This window comes from Thunnus thynnus, chromosome 10 (genome assembly GCF_963924715.1).
Source record: "Thunnus thynnus chromosome 10, fThuThy2.1, whole genome shotgun sequence".
Taxonomy (NCBI): domain Eukaryota; kingdom Metazoa; phylum Chordata; class Actinopteri; order Scombriformes; family Scombridae; genus Thunnus; species Thunnus thynnus.
This window is the reverse complement of record NC_089526.1, coordinates 13,713,495-13,740,926: the sequence shown is the minus strand read 5'-3', so window position 1 is coordinate 13,740,926 and position 27,432 is coordinate 13,713,495. Positions and strand designations below refer to the sequence as shown.

Genomic DNA, 27,432 nt, shown 5'->3' with positions numbered 1-27,432 from the left:
GTCTGTATCGATGCATCAAAGGGTGTAGTCGCAGCTTTAGAGAGGAAAACTCTTCCTCTGGACTGTCTGCAGCCTGAGAGAAGGCTTCAGAAGACAAACAGGCCGACGAGAACATAGAGGTATATGGCCTCTGATGTTCAGGGTGCTTGATGAGATGTAAAAGAAGATAAACATGAAGATACAACATTAGTGCAAGCAAACAGACCCACATACACACCTTTCTTTTTGATGAGGTTCATCATATCTGTCAGGTTGCAGAATATCACAAACTTTGTTTTTCTTCTCTCTGCGTTCCGGGTGTTTTACTGAGCACAGATTGCATAAATCTACCAGACAGATTGGAGTGTTCAAAGCATGTTAACTCAGATGGTGCAATGTCTTGTAGCCAAACCATTGATGACCTGCCATATTGGATTAGATAAACAAACATTTGATGATGGCTCCACTGGAGCTCCGGCATGCAGGTTGGGCGTTATTTACCATTAAAGTTGCCACCCTGTGTGCCACTTTTTCCTAGAATGGAAAGGTGGAGGCCTAAAATGTATGACTCATCATTGATCAGCACAGTGTATGTATGTGTGTGTCTGATGAGTTATTTGTATTCTCTTCGTTAGTAGAGCAGCTGCAACAATATCACCTCTACACCACACACACACACCAGATGCCCTCCCTGTTGCTCCAGCAGGCTGTCAACATTTTTTTTTCTTTTTTGGTATATGTCCCATTTATTAATTTTTTTCTTGGCACCTTACTCCCACAGCCATTGTCAGCTATTTCACTTCATTGGGGGGGTTTGTTATGCAAACCATATTAATTAAAGCAGAGGAGGAGTATTTTGTGTTTATCTCGGTGTCCTTTTCAGTGACTAGTGAGCTGAATTTTGCGGTTGCACATAATCACAGATTCTCATCACCTGAATCAGTGCACTTTCTTCTTACTTTCTTCTTTCTTTACTACAGTACACACACACACACACACACACACACACACACACACACACACACACACCACGCACACAGCTCCCACCTGCTTTCCCATCACAACCTTGTCGCACTTCCAATTTTAATTTTTTTAATTAATGTCAGGAAGTTGAAGGTACTTGCTGTTCTCTTGGTTCTGACTCTCACGCCCACATAATGTGCTGTGTCATCTATCACACATCTGTCATATCCAGTATCAGTGCTTCTCTCTTAACAGCGTTAGGGAGCGAGGAAGCTACTGGGATTATGCAACGCGGGGCAAGTTGACAGTAAAACACCACAGAAACAAGCAGGAATACATCACACAGAGTCAACAAAACTGAGGAGAAAACCCCCCAGTTTGGATTATCAGAGTCTCCTTTCCTCAAGAAAACACAGACAAATTATTTAGTTGAAGGTAAATCATAGTTTAACACCGCAGTACTTCTCTGAACACATTTGATTAACACTGCAGCAGTGGTGTAGGCAGAGGGACGTGCCTCGATAAATCAACCAAGCAGGGACAAATTTAATTTCAAGGAGAAATATTGCTGCTGTGTGTACGGAGATACGAAAGCCTTTAGGGACCAGAGGAGGTATAGTATAAGAGAGACAAAGCGAGAAAGTGTGTTAACAAGGACACTACGGGCAAGGAGGACAAAGAAAACTACTCCAGCCTGCAGGAGATCACAGAGGAGACCACAACCTGGAGGGAACAGATCCGTCCTCAAACACAGAAGTGGTATATTAGGTGTTTAAGAGAAATGTCGTGTAAGAGCCAGTGGTGAAACATAACTAAGTACATTTACTCAAGTATGACATGCCTGTTCTTCTATGATATTCTACTTACTTCACTGCATTTCAGAGAGAAATGTACTTGTACTTTACTACACACAGGGGTGACAGAAGTAGTAATACCAAAATGTAAAGATACTACATTACAAGTAACAGTTCTGCTTTCAAAATAATCAATCAATCAATCTTTATTTTTAGATAGCGCCAAATCACAAGAAAAGTCATCTCAGGGCACTTTTCACATAGAGCAGGTCAAGACCGTACTCTTTAATTTACAGAGACCCAACAATTCCCCCATGAGCAAGCACTTGGCGACAGTGGGAAAGGAAAAACTCCCCTTTAACAGGTAGAAACCTCAAGCAGAACCCAGCTCTTGGTGGGCGGCCATCTGCTTTGACCGGTTGGGTTGAGAGAGAGAAAGAAAGAGGGAAAGGGGGGGGGGGGGCGAATAACTACAATCATAACAACAACAACAACAGCAGCAGCAACAGCAACAGCAACAGCCAGGGAAGGATGCCAACAGGACTGTGAAGGACCGCGAAGGCTCGGCCTTCAAATAAGTAAATGTACATAAGCATTATCAGCAAAATCTACTTAAAGTATCAAAAGTACTGATTCTGCAGCAGAATTAAACCTCTCAGTGTGAAATTATTATATATTATATTATTGGATTATTATTACTGTTGCATTAAGCAGCATTTTAATATTGTGGCTGGTTGTGTTGGTGTTGTGGTTCTGTCCCAGTCTGGCTCTATGTCCCACCATTAGATGCTCTTGGACTTTTTCTCTGTTTGTTGAACTGGACTGAGTGGGAGAAGACCCTTGTACAGGAAATTGAAGTTTGCTTTCACACTAGTTGTGAAATATGACTCAGGAGTTTAACACACATAGTTAGACGTCTGAGATGCGGCAATTTACAGTGCTGCTTGAAAGTTTGTGAACCCTTCAGAATTTTCTGTATTTCTGCATTAATATGAACTAAAACATGATCAGATACCTACACGGGTCCTAAAACTAGATAAAGTGAACCCAATTAAACATATGAGACATATGTTGGTGGGCTTCTTTGCATGAACTGCGTGCTTCAGGTCCTTCCACAGCATTTCTTTAGGATTAAGGTCAGGACTTTGACTCGGCCATTCTAAAACATTATCTTTCTTCTGCTTTAACCATTCTTTGGTAGAACGACTTGTGTGTTTAGGGTCGTTGTCTTACTGCATGACACACTTTCTGTTGAACTTTAGTTCACAGACAGATACCTTGACATTTTCCTGTATAATGTGCTGGTACAACTCAGAACCCATAGCTCCTTCAATGACTGCAAGCCGTCTTGGTCCAGAGGCAGCAAAGCAGGCCCAAACCATGGCATCATTCTTATGCTGGAATGCAACGTTTGCTTCTTGCCAAACATAATACTTCTCATTCAAGCCAAAAAGATTAATTTTGGTCTCATCCATCCACAGAACATTGTTCTAATCACCTTCTGGCTTATCCATGTGGTCTTTAGCGAACCGTAGACGGCAGCTTTTTGGAGAGTAGTGGGTTTCTCCTTGCAACTCTACTATGCACACCATTGATGTTCAATGTTCTCCTGATGGTGGACTAATGAACATTGACTGTAGCCATTGTATGAGAGGCCTTTAGTTTCCTAGACGTTACCCTGGGGTCCCTCGTGGTCTTCCAGAGTATTATACATCTGCTCTCAGTGTGATTTGTGTTGTTCGACCACTCCTGGGGAGGGTAACAATGGTGTTGGATGTCTTCAATTTGTACACAATCTGCCTGACAGTCGACTGGTGGAGTCTAAACTCTTTAGAAATGGTTTTGTAACCCTTTCCAGCCTGGTGAGTATCAACAACTCTACTTCTAAGATCCTCAGAAATATCCTTTGTTTGAGCCATGATACACTACCACAAACCTGTGTTGTGAAGCTCAGAGTTTGACAGTGAAGACCCAGAATTCTCTTCTTTAAATAAGGCAGGGCCTCCCAGACTCACACGTGATTGTCATCCCATTGATTGAAACACCTGACTCTAATTTCCCCTTCAAATGAATTGATAATCCTAGAGGTTCATATACTTTTGCAACTCACAAATATGTAACATTGGGTCATTTTTCTCAATAAATAAACATACAAGTGTAAGGTTTTTGTCTCATTTGTTTAACTGGTGTCTTTTTATCTAGTTTTAGGTCTTGAATGGAAATCTGATCACGTTTCAGGTCATATTTATGCAGAAATAGAGCAAATTCTAAAGGGTTCACAAACATTCAAGCAGCACTGTATACAGCAGGCTTGTTAACATTTGTTTCTGTAGATTTGAATAATTTGCATTTACAGCCTCTGGGTGCCATGTTTTGAAGAACTGCATCATCATGAAATTGTGTATAAGAGAGACTGCAGGTTATACTGTACTTGTGTATTTAAGTTTACTCATGTATATTGTTAGATGGGCTTGTTTCTGGGTTTTTGGTTTTCTATTTGCTCTGTGTTTTTCCTCCTGTGTTCCCAGCCTGCTTTTCCCTCCACACCCACCCTGCATCAGTCTTGTTTGCCCTCCCCTGATCCCTGGGTCTTCCCCAGCCAATCAGCTCCTTTCCTGTTCTCCTGTTCCACCTGTACCTTTTCCCCTCATCAGTTTGGTTTGTATTTAAATCCTGGTTTTCAGTTTAGGTTTGTTGCATCCTTTGCTGTCCTGTCTCCTCTCTCCTTTATTTGGATTCATCTGCTCCACTACTCCTAACAGTTGGAGATATATCTACCTATTTTATATAGAGTTTGGTTGTTTAATTTACTTTACAATACATTTCATTTACTCTTTAAAGGGTTTAGAGAATTTAATCTGCAAAGTAAAAAGCAAATATCTCTATCTCTCTGGCAAATAAATGCAGTGGAGTCCCTCTAAAATGTATAGTGAAGAATAAACCGCATAAAACTTAAGTATGAGAAGTCTGTGCTTAGAGAGGCACAGCAAATAATTAATGATCCCTCAAACATTCTTCATTCTGAATAGGAACGTTTACCTTCTGGTGAAACTGCAGGTCTGCTGCACCTCTCAGTTCTTTTAAATCAAGGCTGAAGATTTTTCTGTTTGTAGTTGCCTTTATTAAATCAAATTTGAGGCTTTTTTTAGTATCTTACACTGCACTGTAACTTATTCTCCTGTTTTATCTGTCTTATTCAATTTTAGCTTATTTGTATTTCCAGTTTAACACTTGTATTTAATGTCTTTTTATATTGCCTTGTGTTGCTTTTTATGTTCTGTCTTGATGCCTTTTAAGTTTTATGGAAAGCACTTTGTATTGCCTTGTTGTTGAAATGTGCTAAACAAATAAACTTGCCTTGCATACTGGCCGATGGTTTAGAGTACTAAAATGCAGACTAAACCGTTATAAAAACTAATTTGTCTCATCATCCATTAAGATTTTAAACAGCAGCAGTTAAATGCTGTGTTGGTGTAACACTACATGGTTACAGAGCAGTTTACAGTTGGTCTACATTGGCATGTGCAATACTTAAGTTATTGGTTTTATGTTGAACTTGCAATATTCTGGTACAATGCACAATACTAGTGCAATATTATTTTACTGGTTTTATAAGCTGTGGGGTGTTTATCGATTTCATTTGGCTTATGTTGTTTTACTGTGTGAATGAATAAAGGTATGTTTGTTAAGTATGTACGTATATCTTATAAAATTAAAATACACATGTACATAAGTTGTACTTAAGTATGTATCTGCATAAGTTTACTTTCCACCACTGCCTCTCTAGATGTGACATCTATAGTTCATTTACAAGATTTTACACACAAACAGCTTATAGAATATAATACATTATTAAAGATTAAACTACCCAGTCGTTGCGTAACTTAGATGAGCTCCACCTCCACCAGCTACATTAAAATGCTGCATACATGTTAATGCATCAATAATTGTCAGGAGGAGTAGCAGGAAACTGACCCAAATGCAGGAAGAATACAGCAAGCAGAGCAAATCTGAAGAAACTTCTTTATTCTGGGATTGTGCAGACAAAAACAAAAGCTGGCTGATCAAAACAGAATACAGGACGAGCAGAACAAACCGAACAAAGGATTCAACAAAGACTGAACTGAAAACCAGGGCTAAAATACAAACTGAACTAACAAGGAGATGAGGTGCAGGTGGGGAGATGGGGGGAGAAGCTCAGGAGAGGGGAGCGGGCTGACGAAACAGGAGAACAGACAGGGAGCCGGGGGGGGAAACACGAGGAGCAAGGCAGGACTGACGAGGCTGATACAGAGCAGGTGTGGGGAAAACACAGAGCAGGGGAGGGCTAACGAGGCGTGATGCAGGGCAGGTGTGTAGATGGGCAAAGGAGGGAAAATACATAGCAGAAAATCCCAAAACCCAAAAAAACCACAATCCTCTTCATAGTAAACTGACAAGCATTGAACCACCACAGAATACACATGAATACAACTCAAATACAGAAGCAACATTACAACTTCTCTGTAAGAAACAGGAAACTAAAAAAACTCTCCAAATAACCAAGACTGAGTGGAAACAAAACAAAGACAGACTCACTAACAAAGGCAACTTAAATAACATCATGCCAGATAGTCTTTCAAAGATTCAACTCAAATCTACCTTTTCCAACACAATCCGGTCTCAACATAACAGGGAGAAAAGGCTGAGGGTCTCCGGTGGGCTGGAGGAGAGTGACTGAGGAGTTGATCATGACAATAATAATATTTGATGTTAATTTATTTAATAAAATCACATCCCACATTTCACTGCCCATATTGAAAATGTGAGTATGTAACAAATAAATCTTTGACTCTTGGATGTTATGATATATAATAATGTAACACTACAGGAGCCATTCTGCATAATGAGCACCTTTACTTTTGATATTAATGTACATTTTTCTGACACATTTGTGGTTGGTTTTACTTTTTGATTTTGAATACAGGACTTTTTTTGTAATAGTGTATATTTACAACGTGGTATTGCTACTTCTCCTCAAGTAAAAGATATAAATACTTCTTCCACCACCGTTAAAAGCATGTGAAACCAACACGTTGGTGTATGTCATCCATATTCCTTGTATTAGTATGCATATGTAATAGTCTGAGATTCAAATAAAAAGAATATCCACTTGGCGTAACTTTCAGTAGAAGATCTTTTGAGAATAGGAAATGTTGTGAAGCTAAATTCTGGTCAAATGGCTCTGCTCTACAGGCTCCTCAAAGTCTGCACTCAGTGCCACACCACAGGATTAAAAATGGTGAATTGACAGGTACCATGCTGTGGACTGTTTTTGTGTCTAATCAGGCTCCCAGGGACTGAAGCGGGGCATTCAGTATTTGAGGAGTCGGCCTGCTCTCCTGATGCGTATTGGCTTTTTGGCCTCTGTCTGTGCCAATATTATCCTCACTGTGCTCTGTAAGTATAAACGCTGTCTTACTCACCTCCTCCTATGTTTCCTGCCCTCCACTCTCAGTGTGTATGCTACATATATCTGCCTGTCTGTCTCTCTGTCTGTAAGTCTGAGTCTATTTCTCACTCCTGCTGATTATTCTCTCTCTTTATTTCAGCTCAGTGTGCCTTTGGACACCTATAATTGGCAATAAAAAAGATAAAGCGCACTCTCCAGTCCAGTGAGGGTCATGTAATAGAAAAAGCACAAAAGTCCATAATTGTGAAATATTTCTCCTGCAGGGCCAACCGTCTCTGGCAGCTCAGCCTGATAATGTGCTTGTGAGGAAACTCTCTCATTTAAAACAAACACCACTGGGGCTGTACGTGCTTGATCTATTACCACTGCCAGCCTTCTTCCTCACACGCACACACACATACACACACATACATTCATATATTCATACACACTCACACAGAGGCTATTGAGTACAATTTTAGGATCTGAAAATGATGACTCGCACATGTTGCAACAAGAGAAGGAAATAAAACAAAATGTCTAACACTTTCTATTCTGAATCTGTAACATTTTAAGATGTAGATTTAATTTGATGTTATGAATATGGCATAGGAGGCACACACATTATGTACTGTATCACAGTGTAGTGACTGATAGCTGGTAATTACGGCTGAGCATCGGTACTCAATACCTTTAAAGTATCGACCGAAATAACCCAGTACCAAGTATTATTGAAACCTCTCCATTCAGATGATACCTGCTTTTGATCCTTTTTGTACCCAGATCTAAAAAAAAAAGAGACTATTTCTATGGTTTTGAAGAATGCTTGCGGTGATTGGCTGCACCGCAAGCATTCCTCGATTTAATGCGACATGTGATTGGCCCACTACTGCAGTAGCTACAACCCATACAGTCTGTGGTGATAAGGAGGAGCGGTGGCATTTTACACAACTGATTGCTTCCATTCACAATATGGGTATCGAATTAAGTACTCTATTGGTATCGGTATCACTTTAAGGGTACTGGTATTGGTACTGATATTGTAGTTTTTTTAAAGATACCCAACCTCACTGGTAATACAAATATTTTCACTTTACTCAGGAAGAAATATTTTTTCTCGCTCTATTAGGTGCACTGTAAATGCTTTTGTTTGAAATCTATGCACATTTTAACATCTGATCAAACACTTTGAGAGTTTACTGAGTTTGCTCAGTTGCTCAGTAACAGCAAATGTTCAAACTTTCCAAGATTTTGAGGACTTCTTGGACTTCTCATCCACGTTGACTTGAAAGTTTAGTTTGACGTTGGAAACAGCAGCTGACAAAACAGTCTCGACTCAAGGTACTCTTACTTATTCTGGACATGCATCTACGCCTCTAAGGTAAGTGAGAAAACTCAATTTGCTGCTGAGGGCCATGTCATATAGTGGAAAGCACAAGAACAAGCGAGTAAGTGGACCAGGGGTTGATTTCTCAGCTGCTGTTGCCAACATCTACTCAGTCTGTAAGCACAATTTTAAAATACCGTTCACAGCAGTTGTGTAATATGTTATGAAATGAACCACACTTAACCACAGCACCTGCACCTGTTTTGTGGTATTGGTACTCTTTCCAGGAAATGTTAATGTCATTAGCTAATTTTCATAATACCCACTATTTCTGACGTGATTCACTAACCACAGTGACACTTTCAACTTACAGGTAATTGACGGAAAACACTATGAATATTATGCGAAATGAAGTAAAGGACAGTAAGATTGACTTTAAGTTCTTCTGAACCTGACCAGTGCAAAAATGCTTTGTCATGTTTCCAACTCATTCTGACATATTGTTTGTGTCTATATGATGTCATCATGCCAGTATGTTGAAATAAAAGTCACATAAATGTATGTCTGTTATCTTTATTTATGATCAGTGTCACAGTACATATGTTAGTCTTCTTATGAAGCATTACAGAAATATTTTTAATAGGAACAGAGGAAGTGACAATGTAAAAAGAGGAAACTAAAATGTGGTACCACAGTAAACCACAGTAAGTTCATACTGTAAATGACCATTTCTCTTTAGTTTCAGCTTACGGAGAATCAACAGAAAACACTGTGAACTTTTTGCGAAATGTCTTCTTATGAAGCATTACTGAAATATGTTTTTTTTTTTTTGTTAGGCACAGAGGAAGTGACAATGTAAAAAGAGGAAACTTAAATGTGGGAAATATCTGGCAATGAAACCACAGTAAGTTCACATTGTAAATGATCATTTCTTGCAGCCACAAGGGAGCTATAAACTAAATTATTCCAGCGACAGCAGCAATAAAATCTTAGAGAGATTCACAGACTGAACCAAAGAGCATCATATGTTTGACGGGGGAGAAGCTAGTGGTGGATGAGAAAACACAACAGTATGAAAATTAAATTAGTTTTTAGCCAAGCTGGCAGCGTGGCTCTAGGGATGCTATGTCGCTCTGTCGGTTAGTCCACCGCTTTGATCCACACTGAAATATCTCAACAAAGGATGAATCCTTCTGACATTAGTGATCCCCTGACTTTTCATCTAGTGCCACCATGAGGTTGACATTTGTGGTTTTGACTGAAATATGTCAATAACTATTAGATGGATCAACACACAATTTGGTTCAGACCAATTGTGTTGTGGTTGTTGTGGTGAGGGCAGTTGTTAAAAACAGGAAGAGAACATGTAGCTAGGTGTCCTCCTAAAAGTCTTTATTTTATTATTATACGTTCAACACAATATATATATTCATCTGGTCCTTTTTGTATTACATCATGTAAATTAAATAGTGTCTCCAACAAGAAGCGTTCACATTTCCTCACTTATTTTTATAGAAACCAAATGCCCAGCCAATTACTTTCCTCTGGACTGATTTAGCCCAAAGTACCACTGTACATCCTCATAGACTCACTCTATCATCAGTGATTGGCAGGCAGGCACCAGGTGTCCCCCCTGGCCTCTGCATGCGTCTGTGGTTTTGAAACGGAACTCTGAGCAGAGATGTTACATCCGGCTCTGTGAGGAGGACTGCACCGCCCTGGGACAGCACTGCTCAAAGACAGGTGACAGGATGTAGATCAAACATGTGCATGATCTTCATTTAATGCTCCCCTCATCTTTTTATCTCATCTTCCCCTCATTGACAGTCAAGCGGTGTAGGGAGTGTCCAGAGGGATGGCTCCACTGTTGGGGATCAGTGTTACTACTTCAGCAAGGACAAGCTGGACTGGCTGGAAAGCAGAGATGGGAAATCATCTTACCATACTGCACAGCAAGCAGCAGCATGAGAGTTTGTATGTGCATGTGTGTGTAGTGTGGTTATACAGGCACTGAAATGACCACAATTTATCCACAAACTGCATAGATGGAAAATAGCACTTAGTCTGCGGAGCCCTGCTGACCAGCACAGGTGTTCCTCATTCCCCTTAATTGGGCCTGTTACTGTGTGCTGTCTGCAAGAGAGGAAAACTAAAGACACAAGGGTGTGTGTGTGTGTGTGTGTGTGTGTGTGTGTGCGTGTGTGCGTGCGTGTGCACGCGTGCACTGATGGGGGAACATAAATGCATCTTTGAAAGCCAAGGTCACTTTATCTGGTGTTTACTCTTGCAAAGGCATAGTTTGAGATTTGAGGTTAGATTTAGGTTGACAGGGCTTTCTTCACAGCAGACATTTTGACTTGTCAGGTGTTACTAATAACATTAACGATGGCTCTGTTCTATTCAAATGTCCCAGTCAGCTATGACAGTGTGACAATGAGCCAGCATGCATAATAAAGGCATATTATGTACAGTACCAGTCAAAAGTTTGGACACACTTTCCCATTCACTTCAATTAAAAAGTGTGTCCAAACTTTTGGCTGGTACTGTTTGTAAAATTTCCCTTAAATGTATAAATTCAAAAAATCCCACTTTGGGCCTTAAAGTGTTTACGATGTGAGTTTGTTTTACTGTAGCAAGTGATGATCCTTCCCGGTGTAGAAACCTGATAATAAGAAAGTGTGTGTTTGTGCACTTGTGTGTACCTTTGTGAGGACTAGTTTTAGCTTTTCGTCTTAAGTGAGGACATTTAGTCCATTCCTCACTAACACTTAGTCCTAGAGTTAAGATTGGGATTAGGTTTATGTTGTGTATGTAGGTCTTTATGGGGTTAAGGGCTGGGGACGCATTATGTCAGGGATGAGTGTGTGTTTTTGTATATATACTGATACATCTATCTTTGTGGAGACCAATTTGAGTTTTAGACCTTGGGGATGAGGACATTTTTGCAAACACAGGACTAAAGGAGCCAGAGCCTTTTCCGTCAGGAATAACCTGCCAGAGAATCTCAGACTTGTAAATTCAACAACTTCTTTTAAGCCGCTTCTCAAAACTCACTTTTATCATAAAGCTTTCTTATAATCTTTATTCACTGATTTATTTATATTTGTTTTTAATAATATATATGTGGGAATATGTGTGTATTTGATCATTTATTCTGTCCTTTGTTCCTTTTGTGTCTGGCTTGTACAGCACTTTGTAATTGCTGGTTTTGAAAAGTACAATATAAATAAACTTTATTATTTTTATTATTTTGGCTAGATCTTGTAGTGGTTAAGAGAGAGAGAATGATGGCGACTGGAGATGGTTGGACAATACAATACTGCAACACAAGTATAATCTCATTTTAATATCTAATGCATTCAATTATTCATTTTTTAATTTGTTTGTCTATTAACAATCCTGCATTTATTTAACACTTTAAATATTGATGATACTGGGGAAAATTGTCCAGGAGGAAATGTTACAACCTTAGATATAACCTGAGAAGTGAGATATACAATAGGTGCAAAGTAACATTTACAGCATGGCAATAAGTGTAAAATTCATTTTTTGAAGACAGATGCTGTCCATTCCTGAATCAAAACCTATGATCACAATTTTGAGAGCCAAAAAAATATAATTAATTCATCAGTAAACCCAGAGCTAGGGTGAGGAGAGCTTGTTTTTCACATTTGTCAGAAATGTTCACAGTTTTTATTTATAGTTTACCCTATCCATGACACCTTCCTGTCTCCCTCTGTCTACTGGGATCAGTGGAGCTCAGAGCCAGGTAACCATCAGTCAGGAGGAGAACATGGCGAGGACTGTGCCACCTTAGACCGCCATTCAAAGACATGGTTTGATGTCCCTTGTGATCACATATACTGTACAAACATATCTGCCAGATGGATGCCATTCAATTAAAGAGAATCTCCACACAACTGAAAATACTGCACAGCTGGAAAGTCTGGAAAATACATATAAGACCAGGCTAAGCAATGTGGATTCTGTTTTTAAGTGATTTTCTTCCTTCAGATTTATGTTGTTGTGCATAACAATTTACACTTCTGAATCTCCCTCCAACATGGAACATTTCAGAGGGAAATACTGTACTTTCTACCCCAACTACATTTATTTGACAGCTTCAGTTACTTTTCAGATGAAGATTTGACACAATGGATAATATAACAAGCTTTAAAAATAAAACACATTATTAAAGATGAAGCCAGTGGTTTCCAACCTTTTTGGCTTTTGATGTCTTACAAAAAGCAGTGTGTAGTCGGGGTCACATTTCAGATGTCTATGAGTTGTTAACAGCTCCACCAAATAGTGATTTTTCCCTCTAAACTTGTCACTGGGTTTCATTTCAATAAATGTTCAACTGATCCAATATTTCACCAAAAATCAAAGATCAGAGAAAAAGTCCAAAAACTGAAACAGATTTGTGTTTTTCTTCTTTCTTCTCCCATTAATCATCTCATGACCCCTCAGATTTATCTGGTGACCCTTTGGAAGGGCCCAACCCCTACATTGGGAACCACTGGACTAAACTAGCTAAATGTATATAAAGTAGATCAAACTAGCTCCACCTCCAGCAGCTACAACAGTAACATGTTGCTTACACACTGATGATTCAGTATTAATAATCTAATGATGTCATATATAATAATATATCAGTCAGAGGGACCAAATGAGTACTTTTACTTTAATAATTTAAATACATTTTGCCACTAATACTTATGCACTTTTACTTAAGTAGGAATTTCCATGCAGGACTTTTAACTTGTAATGGAATATTTTTACATCGCTGTATTGTTATTTTCACTCAACTAAATGATCTGAATATTTCTTCCACCACTGGAGAAAGGTCAGAAGTAAAAATTCCTCCCCATAATCATTTTGTGACCTTTTGGAGGGTCCTGACCCTCAGTTTGTGAAACACTGCTGAAGACCATATTGGGATAACATCCCATCACCGCTAGATGACGCTGTTCTCTCTGGTCCGCCGCGACAGATGCTGATGGACAGCTACACATGTCCCGCCCACTTCACTTTACTGTCCAATCAGAGATCACGTTGCTTTGTTGTCGTACGTGTGCTGACAGAGGAACTGAACTATCGTGAGGGAAGCTATCTGCTAGAAATCAACACAACAAGGTAAACTTTAACACATGCAGCCTCACTTTGAGATCTTTGTGGAAGCAATTACGTGCATATCTTATTTCTCGGTTATTTATGCATGACAGTCGTGTGATTCGGAGTACTAGAAGGGTTTAAGATGAACTGAGGCCTAACGTCAACGGTTAAGTGAAGCCTTGCAGTTGGTTAGCCGTTAGCAACCGTGCTAGCATGACACATTGAGCTTGAATAATAACGAACACATAATTTAATGTGTGTCGACAATCAAAAAACAATATATTTTTGGTTAGCAACGCATATGTCACTCACATTAACGTCTGTTAATACGTAATGTCAATAACTATAATGTTAGTGAGGCAACAGCGGCGTAACGTTAACACAGCGAGTTAAAGGACAGGTTCACAGTTTTTCAAGTGTGTCTTAAAACAACGATCTGGTGCCCATATGAACACTGAAAGAGCTGTAATCATTCCTCCTGATCATACTGGCCATTAAAAGATCGCCTTCAAATGTACTTTCAGTGTAAGTGATGGGGGACAAAATCCAAAGTTTACATTTTGTGCAAAAATGTACTTAAAAGTTTATATGAGGCCTTGGCAGTCTGAGTTAGTTATATCAAGTGGATATCTGCCACATTTTTAGCATCAAATTCCCTCTTTGTGTTTCCTCAGACAATGTTTCCCCTTTGAGCTTCGGTGGAAGTATAGTAACAAAAAGAGGGACTTTGGCACTAAAAAGACTGTAATGTTGAAAGATATTTACTTAATTTGACTAATTTGGATGAAGCTTCATATTAGTTTCACATAATCTTTTAAATACATTTTTACACAGAAGGAGGCTTGTGGATTTTGTCCGACATCACTTACATTGTAAGTGCATTATGAAGGGATCTTCTAACGGTCAGTATGAACAGGAGGATGATGGAGAGAAAACCCTGTTTCAGTGTTCATTTGGGCTTCTGACTATCGTTTTAAGACAGACTTGAAAAATTGTGAACCTGTCCTTTAGTGTAGTTACATACCTGTTTTTCCTTGATATTTCACATATTTCTGTGACCATTAAAATGCCGTTAAACACAATTAAAGCCTTTGGTAAAATTTTCACATGTCGTTAGGCTCTCTCCACAAATGTTTCAAAAGTATGTGACATGACATTTAGTAAGTTACATACACTTTTCCAAAGTATTGTCACATTATTATTTAGCCATTTTTCTCTCATGCAATTGTACACAACTTTTTTGATGAAAATTTATTAATTGTTTTGAGTCATTATTCAAAAAATTGCAAATTTTCTGGTTCCAGCTTCTGAAACATGAATATTTTCTGGTTTCTTTAGTCCTCTATGATGTAAACTAAATATCTTTGGGTTGTGGACTGTTGGACAGCACAAAGCAAGACATTTGAGGATGTCACCATGGACTCTGGCAAACAATGATTGCCATTTTTCACCATTCCCTGACATTTTATAGACCAAACAACTAATCAATTAATTGAGAAAATAATTGATTACTCAGTAATGAAAATAATCTTTAGTTGCAGCCCCACACTTTAAACAATCTAGGTTGAGCCAATTTGTGCCTGTCATGTATTGGCATTATTCACGTAGCTAAGCATCTGTTTGTCTGAATGATGAATACTTAGTGATGTTTAAAAAAACCTAGAAACTTGTTAAATAACATTTACTGATGTCCTGAAGTGTTTTTATAATCCTCAGATACTTCTAATCATCTTGATGAAAAAATATTCAGTCCATCTTCTACCATCTTCGTCTGGATTAGGAAACAGAGTCGCAACTTGGGCAGCGGGGCAAAAGTTATTTTAATTATGCAGCAGACAGAATATTTTTTTATTCAGATAGTTAGAAGAGTCTGAAGAAGTGTTGTTATGACCTTCTGGGACCCTGTATACTTGAATCTGTGACTCGAATGCAACGGTAATATATAAGAGGCACAAACTGGGGTGAGGTTGGACTCAAAGCTCAGAACCTCACAGCTTGTTAAGATATACTGGCGCTGAAACATTGAGTCAATCAATTGTATAGTTGATTGACAGTAAAGCAACAATTTTGATAATCGATTATCTGACTGTTGGTCAGACAAAACAATCAATTTGAAGACAAAACCTTGGGTGAAATTGTGAAGGCATTTTTCACAATTTTGTGATTGACTATTCAGATGCTATTTATAGATTAAATTATGAATCGAAAAAATTATCAACAGATTAGTAACAGCCCTATGATCCGTCAGTTCTTGTCACTGAAAATAATCTAGTTTCAACTTGCAGCGTTTTGTAGTAACACATGTACTGTATGTCACCCAACAGTGTTCTCCGTGTAAGTTGTACTCATAGAATATTTTTAAAAGTGCTCTGCTTGACCTTTACTCAAGTATATTTAAAGTTCTGTTCAAGTAAAATATAATTAAAGTAACAGTACTTAGACTTGACCATGACACTGCAATAATCTTATCACCACTACCAGCACTCATTAGACCCCTAAAATACAGTTTTCAACTTTTGTTTCCCTTAAAGAAACTTGAAAGTTGATAAAATCATCTTACTGACAGCATCATATACAGCATACTCAGCTTGTTGCAACTGTTCATTTAAGCTATATGACGTTTACACTGAGTGACATATTCAAACCCAAGACTCCATGTTTTTATGGCTACATTATTCCACCCACTAGAAATATTTTAGATGTGTTGTGCATAACTTCCTACACATTTTCCCAAAGTTCAGCTTGACAAATGGAAAGTTTGAGATCGCCAGCAGAATTCAAAGAATGTTTGGTGGGTTTGAACAATGTCTGGCTGCACAGCAGGAGTTTGTTGAGCATCAGCGTTAAATCAGGGTTTTTCTCTCTGTGTTGTACGGTGGATCGGGCCATCTTAAGTTGACTTACTCATGAGCACAACAGCTCATATCTGTCTGTGCATTCGTTGAAACTCACCAGGCGGCACTTCATTACAGTAAAATTTCAAGTCTTAGAAGTGGTTCGCAGTGATCTTCAGAGCAATTTAAGGTTAGTTTTGGCTGAAGAGGATTATGGGAAAGACAGATGAACCACTTCTTATTAGAGCTGAGATCCTCCTGAAGCGAGTGCTGCTTTAGTGAGTTTGGGGTATGACACAAAGTGGAAACTTAAAACTGTCAAATCCAGTTGTGAATTGTTTTCATTCCAGTAGCCTTGCACCTTCTTATTATTTCATGACACTTTTTATTCTGGTTGTGTTTCACATTAATAGTTTATAATAGTACAAATAACAGAAAAGCAGGGATAATAACAAAACAATGTAAAATGTTTTGAATGGTGTTTGTGGTGCCTGTTACACCGTACGGAAGATAACAGTTGGCACTGGGACAAGAGTAGGGTTTGTTATATTAATTATTATTGCTGACATTATGCCTGCATGATACACAATTAAACATGGATGACAATAATAGGCTAATGAATTGAGAAGAGGGCAGAGCAACAATGCAGTCATTATCTACGGCCGTTACTGCATGACAGAACAATTTAGCACAGTGAGTAACAATGTGTCCCTTTGCGCTTTGGTATGCTTAGAATTGTTATTAGTTATTTTCAGTTTTAATATTATTATCGTTAGTACTTTTATGTATCTCAGTGGTGGTCACGCTGCTCTGTCTGTATCTGGAGAGCTTCATTCTGCCTATTGAGCATATTTTTCCAGCCGTCTCTCACTGGTATGAAGCCAGATTTGTCCTCCTTTTAAATTCAAAAGAAATACACAGATAGATCAAATCCAGCCTCAGATGTAGAAGTTGATTTGACTTTTTTTTTTTTTTTTTTAAATACCTGAAATTAAAAGAGGTACTGTGTCTCTGAAACACGGTGTAGGTTAATTTGTTTGGCTGCAACACATGCCTGCTCATCTGTTCGGCGTGCCTGGTAATATGCTCTTTAGACCTCATTGGTGGTGGTCCAGTGGGACAACATATGGAAGATGTGCAAATTTATCAGATTTAGGATAATACAATGCAAAACTATTTTTGTAGGCAATAATTTTGTATTAAAGTAAGATGAATAAGAACCAGTCAGACTCGTCTTAGCACAACACTGGGTATCCAGACTCTCTGTTGCATTAATTGTACGAAATGGCCTCCAGTGATGAAACTGGTCTGCTGCAACTGCAATATTTTTATCATGTGTCTGTAGACTAAACCTCCCTTGTGTCCCAGGATGTGTCCTGTGGGATAAAGATCTTGAAATATCCCATTAAAGTCAATAGGACATCTTATCAGGACATCATTGAAATATTTGTCAGTTGAGGCACTTTCGAATTAGAGGGATCACAAGAGTACAATCAAACAGACATGAAATTGTGTTATTTTTTATATTCGGTTAATTTTTCTTGTAAAGCTCGTGGGTTACAGATTTCGAAGTCGGGTAAAGCAGAGAAAAGAGTGAGAGGTTCTGCATCAGGGACTTGTCCTGGTGTTTGTTTCTGCAGGGATGCACTTGCTGGAGTCTAAATATCTGCTCCAGGCACAGGCAGATTCCTGTCACTGCTTTGGTAATTATTCTGGTGTTGTCCTCAGGCCGAGATGGATTTGCATCTTGTGTCTAAGCAGGGAAGGGGTTTTGATGAATATACATGCCCTGATTCGCATTCATTACACTTGTTGCCCGCATTGGTGCAACCCAGTGCAGCTACTTGTCCGCTATTTGAGTAGCTCTCCAGGTAATTTGAGGATTAAGTGCTTTGGTCGAGAGTACTTTGCTTTTTAGACCTTAAATGAGGAGGGAGTATTGTGTTTTCAATTTGATGTCCTTTCAACAGAACACAAGTGGCTGGACCACATGTATGGAGTCCTAGTATTCATTAACTATGCACTGTGATCATTAATAGTGTATTAGACAGCATTTTCCACCACTATAATGAAGTGCCAGAGCCCTGACGATAACAAGGATATTTTCTTGATATTTATCATACTTGTACTTTCTGTATAACTCTGCTGGTCTCATGTGTATCTCTGTAGTACCTGTGTCTAACCTGCTAACTGTCTCACCTGTGTCCCCCTGGTATCAGATGGAGGTGGACCAGCTCCTGTCTCTGTCAGGCTCTGCACTGGCCCAGGCTATCAGCTCTCTGCTGGAGACCCCAGGCCTCTATGTCTTCTCTGACATCCTGGAGCTGCCTAATGTCAGAGAGGTAAACACTTCCTCACACTTTATCTCTCTCACCCTCTCTGTCTTCTGGGACCTTTTCAGGCATTAAAAAAAACAACAAAAAAAAAACATCCATCTTATTCACAACCACAACAAGAAGTAATCATTCAAGTGTTAATGCATCCAGGACACACTGAGAATCTAATCACCTAAATCACACTCAGGAGGTGATCGGTGCTGTGACCACATTGTAAGGTTAGCATGAATGAACACAAGTGTATTTCCTCACCACATGGGACCACATTTTTTTTAATAAACATATTTTATTGGCATTTTAGGGATCATTACAAAACAGTACAGTGACATGAATTGCTCCCATAACAAACCCATTCAACTAACCACCGCTAGCCTTTTGAGCTTCTAATCTTAGTTTGAGGAATTGTGCTGACAATGACAATAATAGCAAAAACATATAACAGTTAACAATAACACAAATGAATGAGGTATATTAATGTGAAGAAAAAGACAAAATAATGAAAAGAGAGGAAAATGCTTATGTGTGTGGGTCCTTGCGTTACTTAACAGTCTGTTGGGAGATCTTTAGTGTATTGCCAACATATAGGATTCGGCTGCTACATTATAATCACCTCAATCAGGTGTTCTTGATGGGGAAGGGAAGTTCAAACTCGTCATTGGACCCATTGACTGTATATAAATATGGACGTCATGACAGCTCCCCAAAAATGAAGTCAAAACATCTCGATCGCCCCCTGGTGTCTGGCTGCAGTATAGGTCATAAATCCCACCTCCTCCATGTTAGTGGATGGGACATGAGCCAAACTAAAATATCAAAGTACACATCAATTAATTTTTCCCAAAGTTCTTATCACATTGATGTTTGTCCAAGAGATACATTTTCTGATAAGTTTGTGTTTAATTAGTTATTTGACAATATAAAAAGGTGACGTGACAGCACGATTGACAGTTGTGACAGCTGCTCTCAGACCACCATCAGACGGCGCAGGGAGGGGGACGACTGAGGGGGCATGTCCGTCATCCCGCCACCTGACTCTACTGTGCAGACTCTGGCTCCAAATGATGTCACACAAGCAAAATGGCAGCTCCCAGAAACAAGATATTTTGGCTTCACTTTTTGCATAGCGGCAGGAAGTGGAGACGCTTCATCCATCTTTATATACAGTCAATGATTGGACCAGATTTGCAGAAGTGGAAATGCGTACACATCTGTGCACCAATTGACGTAATGAAAATCACAACTCACCTCCCAATTAACACATCTATACTTAGAATTCCTTGGCATGATGGTGCTATCAATTCATTACCAATGGATTGTATGACATACAGTGGGGGTCTGAAAGTCTGACACCACTAGTCAAGATACTTCTATTTTGCATTTGTTTTGAATGTAATACTCTTTTTTTTTCATTACAATAGATAATATCAGCTTAACAATTTGAGTGACAAGTTGAATCTTTGAAAAATGTACATGAATTTCAGAATATGTCAGTATTTGGTATGTCCCCCTTTTGCTTTAATGACAGCATGCACTTGAGCTGGAATGAACTGCACAAGGAGGAAAGTCCATGACAGTGAGGACCCCTCGGTCTTATTTGATCTTCAAGTAGTTCTTGTAGAGCTTTGGGGTCATTATCCTGCTGCAGTATGAATTCTTTTCCACAAAGACGCAAACCAGAGGGTACAGCATGTTTCTGAAGAGTGGAGTGGTACTTCTCCTTGGACAGGGTGGTGTCCAACTCCAGAGTAGGCAAAACACCCCCAGACTTAAATATTCCCACCACCATGTTTCACTGTGGGTTTGATACCCTGCAGTTTCATTCTCTCTCCTGTTCTTCTCCTTAAATACACCCTTCTGTTACTGCCATACATCTCAAACTGGGCTTCATCAGTAAATAGGGTTTTTTTCCAGTCATCCACCGTGAAATGCTGGTATTTCTTAGCCCACCCCGAGCGTTTGGCCTTGTTTCCCCTCCTGAGAAGTGGTTTAGAAACTGCTACTCATCCTCTGAGACCACTACAGCACAGCCTTCTTTTGACAGTACTTTTGCTGATTGGAGTCTTGTGTTCTTTATTTAGCAACTTCTGTATCTGTGATGAAGCTGCTTTTCTATCTCTCAGGGAACTAAGCTTGATGTATTGATCTTCTGATGTTGTGGTCACGTTCGGTCTGCCTGATCGTGCCTTGGATACAACTGATCCAGTTTCTGCAAAGCGTTTTAGAGCTCCATGCACTGCCCTCTTAGAAACCTTTAGTCTAGCAATGATTTCACACTGAGAAAGCCCCTCTTTGCTTAAAATAACAATTTGACTTCTGACACTTTAACTTAGTTCTGATGCCATGTCTCCCACTATCACAATGCTACTTAGTTAGCAACGATCTGCTGGAAACTTGAGGCACGGCCATATTTATAACAGGGGAACACTGGCTGCATGCTGAGTTACTTGAACGAGCCTCTGATGAGTAGATGAAGTGTCATCTGAACACATGCTTCAATGGAAGAAATACAACTCAAGGAAATCTGACCTTTTATATAAAGGAGTTAAGTTGGTCAATGCCACAAATTTGCTTAATTGCTGACGTAGAAATAGTTAAAAATCTTAAATATTTCTTCTTCATTTTACATGTCATTACTTCTTGTGTTTTTAAATGTTTCTGAATCCTCAAACTTTCTGATTATTTCCAGGTTTATGTGAAAATATTAGAGATTTTCATTGTGGTCTCAGACTTTTGGACCTCACTGTATGTCATATGTTAAACATTTAACTCTATTTTGGAAGTGAACCACTGCTGGGACAGTAGAGTCTGATTGTTAAATTCTTTAAGGAAAACCGAGGAAAGGATGGAGCAAAAGCAAAACTAAGATCTGTATTTGTCAAACTGTTAAAACTGAATATTTGGGCTTAATTGAAAGATAAAAGTAAAAATCCTTCACTCATACTCCTAACCTCAAACTTGATACAAACTATATATCATGTTTCTTATAACTTAAAAATGGTGTTTCTTTATAGAAAGAAACTCATTTAAAAGAGCTCCAAAGGATTTTACAATATGTTATAGGTCATAATGAATTGATTCATTATCTGAAGCAATTAATATATTGTGGTTTCAGCATATCATTTGCAATTTTTTTTGCAACAATAAAGCTGGCAATGACTTTGCTTGCAATCATTTTACATGCGTCTTCATTGTCTGCACTCAATGTGGTTCTGCTCTCTCCTCCTAAATTCTCAGCTAATGTAGCTGTTAACTGGCTACATTAATGTCTTTCCTGCTCCAATTTGGTTTTCTTTTTGTTTCCTTGTCAGACAATTTCCTATTATTTCTATCCTATTTCCCAATGGAAAAGTGATCTCAGACTTTTGGGCCGTACTGGATATTATAACTTCATTAGATTGTGGTTATTTTTAAAAGTAAAATAACTTATCTTTTCAAGTAGAATGAAAGGATTTTCATTTTTGAAGAATGAACAATGGCGCAGATTTAGGGTAAATCCTCGTCTCTGATTGGTTATTCCTGCTCTGAGCGTACATGTAATTCATCATGTGTCCACTTAAGAGCTGCTCTTCAATCTTCTTCCTACACTTGGCTGTAAGTTGCTTGATAAGTGTAATTAGTTTTTTTTTGGTTTGTTTTTTAGAGCTGTTTTTTGCCATATGTCAACTTTTCAACCTGAGTGAAAATCATGTCGCAGCTGATTGCTTTGAGAGATTTTGAGAAACATACTGATGCTCCTTCTCAGATACATTTTAAACATGTGAATATATAAGTAGTTAGACCTACCAATGGTCTTTCTCTGTCTCTTACTCCCGCTGACTCTCAGCAAGACATCTCCTTAGTGTTGCTCACTCTGCATAGATAAAAAGCACTTGCTGATCTCACGTAGAGTCTCATTACTTTCTTTCACCTCTTCTTCCCTCTACACCACAGCTGGAGAATGGCCCTCATGCACCGGTGTACCAGCTCCTCAACCTCTTTGCCTATGGAACCTACTGCGACTACAAAGGTATTACAGTGGCAGCGCAGTGTAAATAAGTAATAGGTCCGCCCCGCAACTCCTTTATTGAGCTGTATTTCATTGCTGCAAGGCAGGCACCTTGACACAGAGGTTTTATACATCCTCACCTGAGACACTGCAGGCAGGTAATTCTAGTTTTTATTCTAGTTCTTTTATCTGTTTGGGCAACTTTTCATCAAGCGTTCTGATTGGCCGATTATTGTCTGTGTCACAGCAGTGCTGGCACAAATGAGCAATAAACTGTGTTTTTTTGCGACTAAATTTAGTGTCTGTGTAATGTGCTGGAAAGCTTCAGCGAGAAGTGGAATGTTAATTATGTCTAATTTTATGCTGAATATCAACCAATCGCCTGAAAAAAGAATGTAGCCTACTTTATTGTTCCCTTCCTTTTTCGAGTCACGCCGACAGAGCACATTTACTTTCATAGAGCTGTGTAGTGGAGCCCTTAGAGGAGCTGTCAGAGCTGCCATCTCAGGGGAGAGAGGTGGAGGGGGGGGGGGAGGATGTGAGGCCTGTCACCAGGGGAGCGTGGCGACAGGGGACAGTCGCTGGAGTCTTCCTCCGACTCTGTTCTCTGACTGCTTAAACAGCTCCACACTCACCTTCGTGTCTCTGTGTAACATTACACTTCAGAGTAATAAGTAGTGCTTTGATACTATGTGACTGTTTGACCCTCAGTGACACTTACATACTGCTCTTGTATGAATTTCATTGTCTCTTTTTTTTTTTTTTTTTCTGTTTTCTCTGCTGCGTTAGAGAGAGCAGCCTCTCTTCCAGAGTTGACCCCCGCACAGAGAAACAAACTCCGCCATCTGTCCATCATCAGCTTGGCGTCCAACCTCAAGGTACTGGTTCATTCTCTTCTCTTCCAGTTTTCCTAGAGAAGTGCTGATGAAATATAATATTATATTATAGTACTAGATTTTTTTTTTTTTTTTTTTATCTGCACCCATCATTGTGCACTCATTCTGTAGGCTTCATAAAGCCCGACATGAATGATTCTGCTTTTAAATGTGGCTTTGCTTTTTTTTTTTTATTCAGACACACAATCCAAATTTTTAATAGAAGTTCATGTGAGGTTGGCTGCGATTCAAAGCTTGAGGCTGTTTTTATATCAGCTAAATTAGAAGTAAAGCAACAGACGAGCCTCAGATTTCTGAGGTAAAAGAAACTGCTTGTGTCATTTTAGATTTCTTCCCCCTCCCTCCATCTGCTTGATAAAGTGTTAAATGTTCTTTTTAAGGCATCTCTCATTTGCACCTTCCAACCATACTGTACCTCTCCTATTGCCCTTTTCTTTCTCTGCTCATGATAAATAATTGACTCATTATTCTCACCAGCTCTGTCCTTTCCTTTTTTGTTTAACTTAATCTTTCCACTACCATTACTCCCTTGTATTTCTCATTAATATGTCACATTTCTCCACATGTAAGCCTGAACTCTGTAATCTGCCAGTGAAGGATTGTTAAATTCCAAACTCTCCTTTCATCTTCCTCTGGCAGTGACATTTAGGCAAATGAGCAATTTTACTGTAACATTTTTGTCATTTTCCATCGAAGCGGAAAGTGGAAATTGTTTACCTATGTAAAAAAAAAAAAAAATAGGATATGAAGATTTAAATCTCTATCTGTCTGTTCTCCCCTCAGTGCCTGCCATACTCGCTGCTCCTGCAACAGCTCGAGCTGAAGAATGTGCGGGAGCTGGAAGACCTGCTGATCGAGGCCGTTTACTGTGACATCATCCAGGGCAAACTGGACCAGAGGAACCAGCAGGTGGAGGTAGACTGCAGTGTGGGTCGTGACCTGGGCCCCAATGAGCTCCCAAACATAATCAACACACTGCAGGAGTGGTTAGTATCCCCCTCTGTGTGTCTGCACACACTCAAGATTTATGTGTCAATTATCTGTTTTCCTAACTCACAATCTGCCTCCTCTTTGCTCTCGCAGGTGCACAGGGTGCGAGGCGGTGTTGTGCGGTATCGAGGAGCAGGTCTCGAGGGCAAACCAATACAGAGAGAGCCAGCTGAAGGTCAAAGTTCAAGTGGAAACCGAGGTCAGTCCGTCAGCCCAGAGTCCTCCCCTGCAGTATAACCAGTAAATGTGACTCTTGCTTCTTCAGCATCTCTGATTTTAAGCTTGTAGCTACTTGTGGCATTTTAGTTTTTTCCTTCCTTTTCTTTTTTTTTCCATCTTGTTTGAGAGTAAACTCATACAGCAGCTTGTCCAAACCTATAATTTGAACTCATCCCTCCTCTTAAATCTTTCATTTTTAATCTCTCTTCCCTTTTCCCTCAGGTGTCAAACTTACAGAAAACGTTAAAGGCCAGTGCCGCCTCTCCATCGTCAGGCCCCGCCCCCGCCGGAGCCGCCTCCAATCAGGACGCAGACCAGCCGGCTGAGCCACGAGACCCCGCCTCCTCTCAGGAACCACGACAACCAGGCAAAAAAAGCTCAAAGGTGAAAGGGTGAGTACTGTGACTTTGTATTTACTGTGATTATGTAAAGGTATGTGATTTTACACGGGGGGGGGGAGCCAAAACTACTCTGAGCATCTTGAATATTGAGAGGCTTTTTATACAAAAGGAACCACCAAGAGTGTGCATAGAAATTACCTTCATTTTTCTAGAACATGGCCAAACATTTCAGAAATTGAACACATAAAATATGTTTACTGAAACAGTTTTATTCAGAATTATTGGCGCACCCCTAAATCAACTTTGTGTTGGTTTTTTAAAGCAAGAAATGCTATTTATTTTTACATGTCACAAACTTGGCACAAAAAGCTGCATGTGGAGGATTTTTTCCATTAAGATTCTTTTATTGCTGCTTCTCTGTTTGTTCTGTAAAGCACTTTGTAATTGTGGTTTTTGAAAGGTACTTTATAAATATGAATTTACCTAGTTATAACCACAGCACTATAAAGACTCTACTTCAAACACTGAATTAAAGCCATTAGTCCAATGTTCTTGTAGAGAACAAAGTTAATTCAACAGGGGACCGCTATGTTTCCATTTTTTTCAATAAACATTAAAAAGCCAGCTGCTGGTGTAAATGGTTTGTCTGTGTGTGAGTGCGTGTGTGTGCATTTGCATGAAGTAGCTTTATTATCAGATGCACAGCAGTGTTTTTGCGGCGCTACTCTAACCCTGCTATCAGAGGCTCCTTTTCTGTTCTGCTTCCATCCGGCCCAATTACCAGTGGCTAATTTCACATCTGTCCTGGATTGTAAAATGTCACTGGATATACAAAATGCCCCAGCGTACTCTCCTCCTGAAAGAACCGTCTCCCCCTCCAGTGATCACACGAGATGCTTCGCTTGTCTGTTGTTTATGTTGTTCCCGCTGAACAGAAAGCAGTGATTATTTTCTGGCTGCCTGTCACATTTTGATGAAGCATAGAGCCCTATAATTTTCCTCACTCAGCACTGCACTTCATTCAAGTGAAGCTCCACTTCATGTTTTGAAATCCAAATTAATGATAGCTTAACCTCAATCCTGGAATTAAAATGAGTTTTGACACCATTTCTTTACAAAGCTATTTAAAGGACGGGACTGATACAGTGCAGCGGTTATTATTAGAAATGGGTTATTTGCAAAAATTCTTTTTAATTTGCAGAAATAGAAAATCCACTGAGATCAATTTCAATGCAACAACACTGATATTAGATATTTTAACACAAAGACACGTTTGCACCCAGGTTGCATCACTAATGCTGGTTCAGTGTTAATTATTAAGATATTAATCATCTTAAAAAATCCCAAATAAATCACCAGTATAATGTTTTTTTTTTTTTACTGGTCGTTTCCTCCTCAGGCTGCGTGGCAGTGGGAAGATCTGGTCCAAGTCCAACTGAAGACAAGAGGCTGGAGACAGCTGCACTGATGGACACTCTCACTGATTAACGGACTCATGGACATATTGTCGGACAAACTGATGCATAAAACAATGTGACCAATGTTCACGGACACCCTCGCAACACTGACACCAAAACCAGGAAGCTTCAATGGGAACTTTTCTCATCACCTAATCTCACCTTGACAGATTCAGAAATACACACTGGCTGATGGAAATGACACGTGTGACATCCACTCTTGCAGTTGCTAATAGCCTAACAGGCAGACTGTCAGTGTATATATACATACACACACATGCACACACATACACACCACTCAGACAGAACAGTCTGCAGCAGGAGTCAGTTGCCGTTGACCAGAAATAGGATCAGTGTATTTGATGCGTACGTGTGTGTATCTCTATTGGTTTAAACGTGTTCTTTTGGTTTTGATTAATTCTGTTACTTTGTATTTTTTCTCTGCTGAGTTGAGACATGTATAAAATCTGAATATAAATTGTCAGGAAATAAAACGAAGCCCTGTACTTATCCTGACTGTCTCATTAATGTCACTGTCACTTCTTTTATTAAATGCACTTCAAAGTGCATCTCTGGAGGGTGCACTGCTAAATGTTAACTCACAGAAGGGGGCTACCCGTTAGGAGGTCAAGCCATTAATTAGGGCATGTCCCCAAAGACACTAATGTATTATAGAGCTGAGGCTTCCCCTGTGCGCAACCAGCATGGCTACACATACATCCACATACACACTAAGTGCATTCATATTTCATATGTTTGCCTAGA

General features: G+C 39.3%; 2 protein-coding genes across 2 annotated transcripts; both read left to right on the top strand.

Annotated features, from left to right (window-relative positions):
• Positions 1–458: 458 nt before the first annotated feature.
• Positions 459–12,468, top strand: cldc1 (C-type lectin domain containing 1). Its single transcript, XM_067600190.1, is given in 12 exon segments — positions 459–464; positions 1,598–1,666; positions 1,668–1,701; positions 7,065–7,175; positions 10,098–10,135; positions 10,138–10,237; positions 10,322–10,359; positions 10,361–10,419; positions 10,421–10,501; positions 11,449–11,506; positions 12,185–12,358; positions 12,361–12,468. Coding segments are annotated over 12 exon segments (876 nt in total).
• A 1,055-nt stretch (positions 12,469–13,523) lies between these two features.
• Positions 13,524–27,178, top strand: cops7a (COP9 constitutive photomorphogenic homolog subunit 7A). Its single transcript, XM_067601120.1, has 8 exons — positions 13,524–13,630; positions 18,663–18,785; positions 22,710–22,785; positions 23,554–23,642; positions 24,444–24,646; positions 24,744–24,849; positions 25,092–25,261; positions 26,610–27,178. The coding sequence occupies exons 2-8, from the start codon at positions 18,663–18,665 to the stop codon at positions 26,647–26,649; spliced, it is 807 nt and encodes a 268-aa protein (XP_067457221.1). The 5' UTR covers positions 13,524–13,630; the 3' UTR covers positions 26,650–27,178.
• Positions 27,179–27,432: the final 254 nt, after the last annotated feature.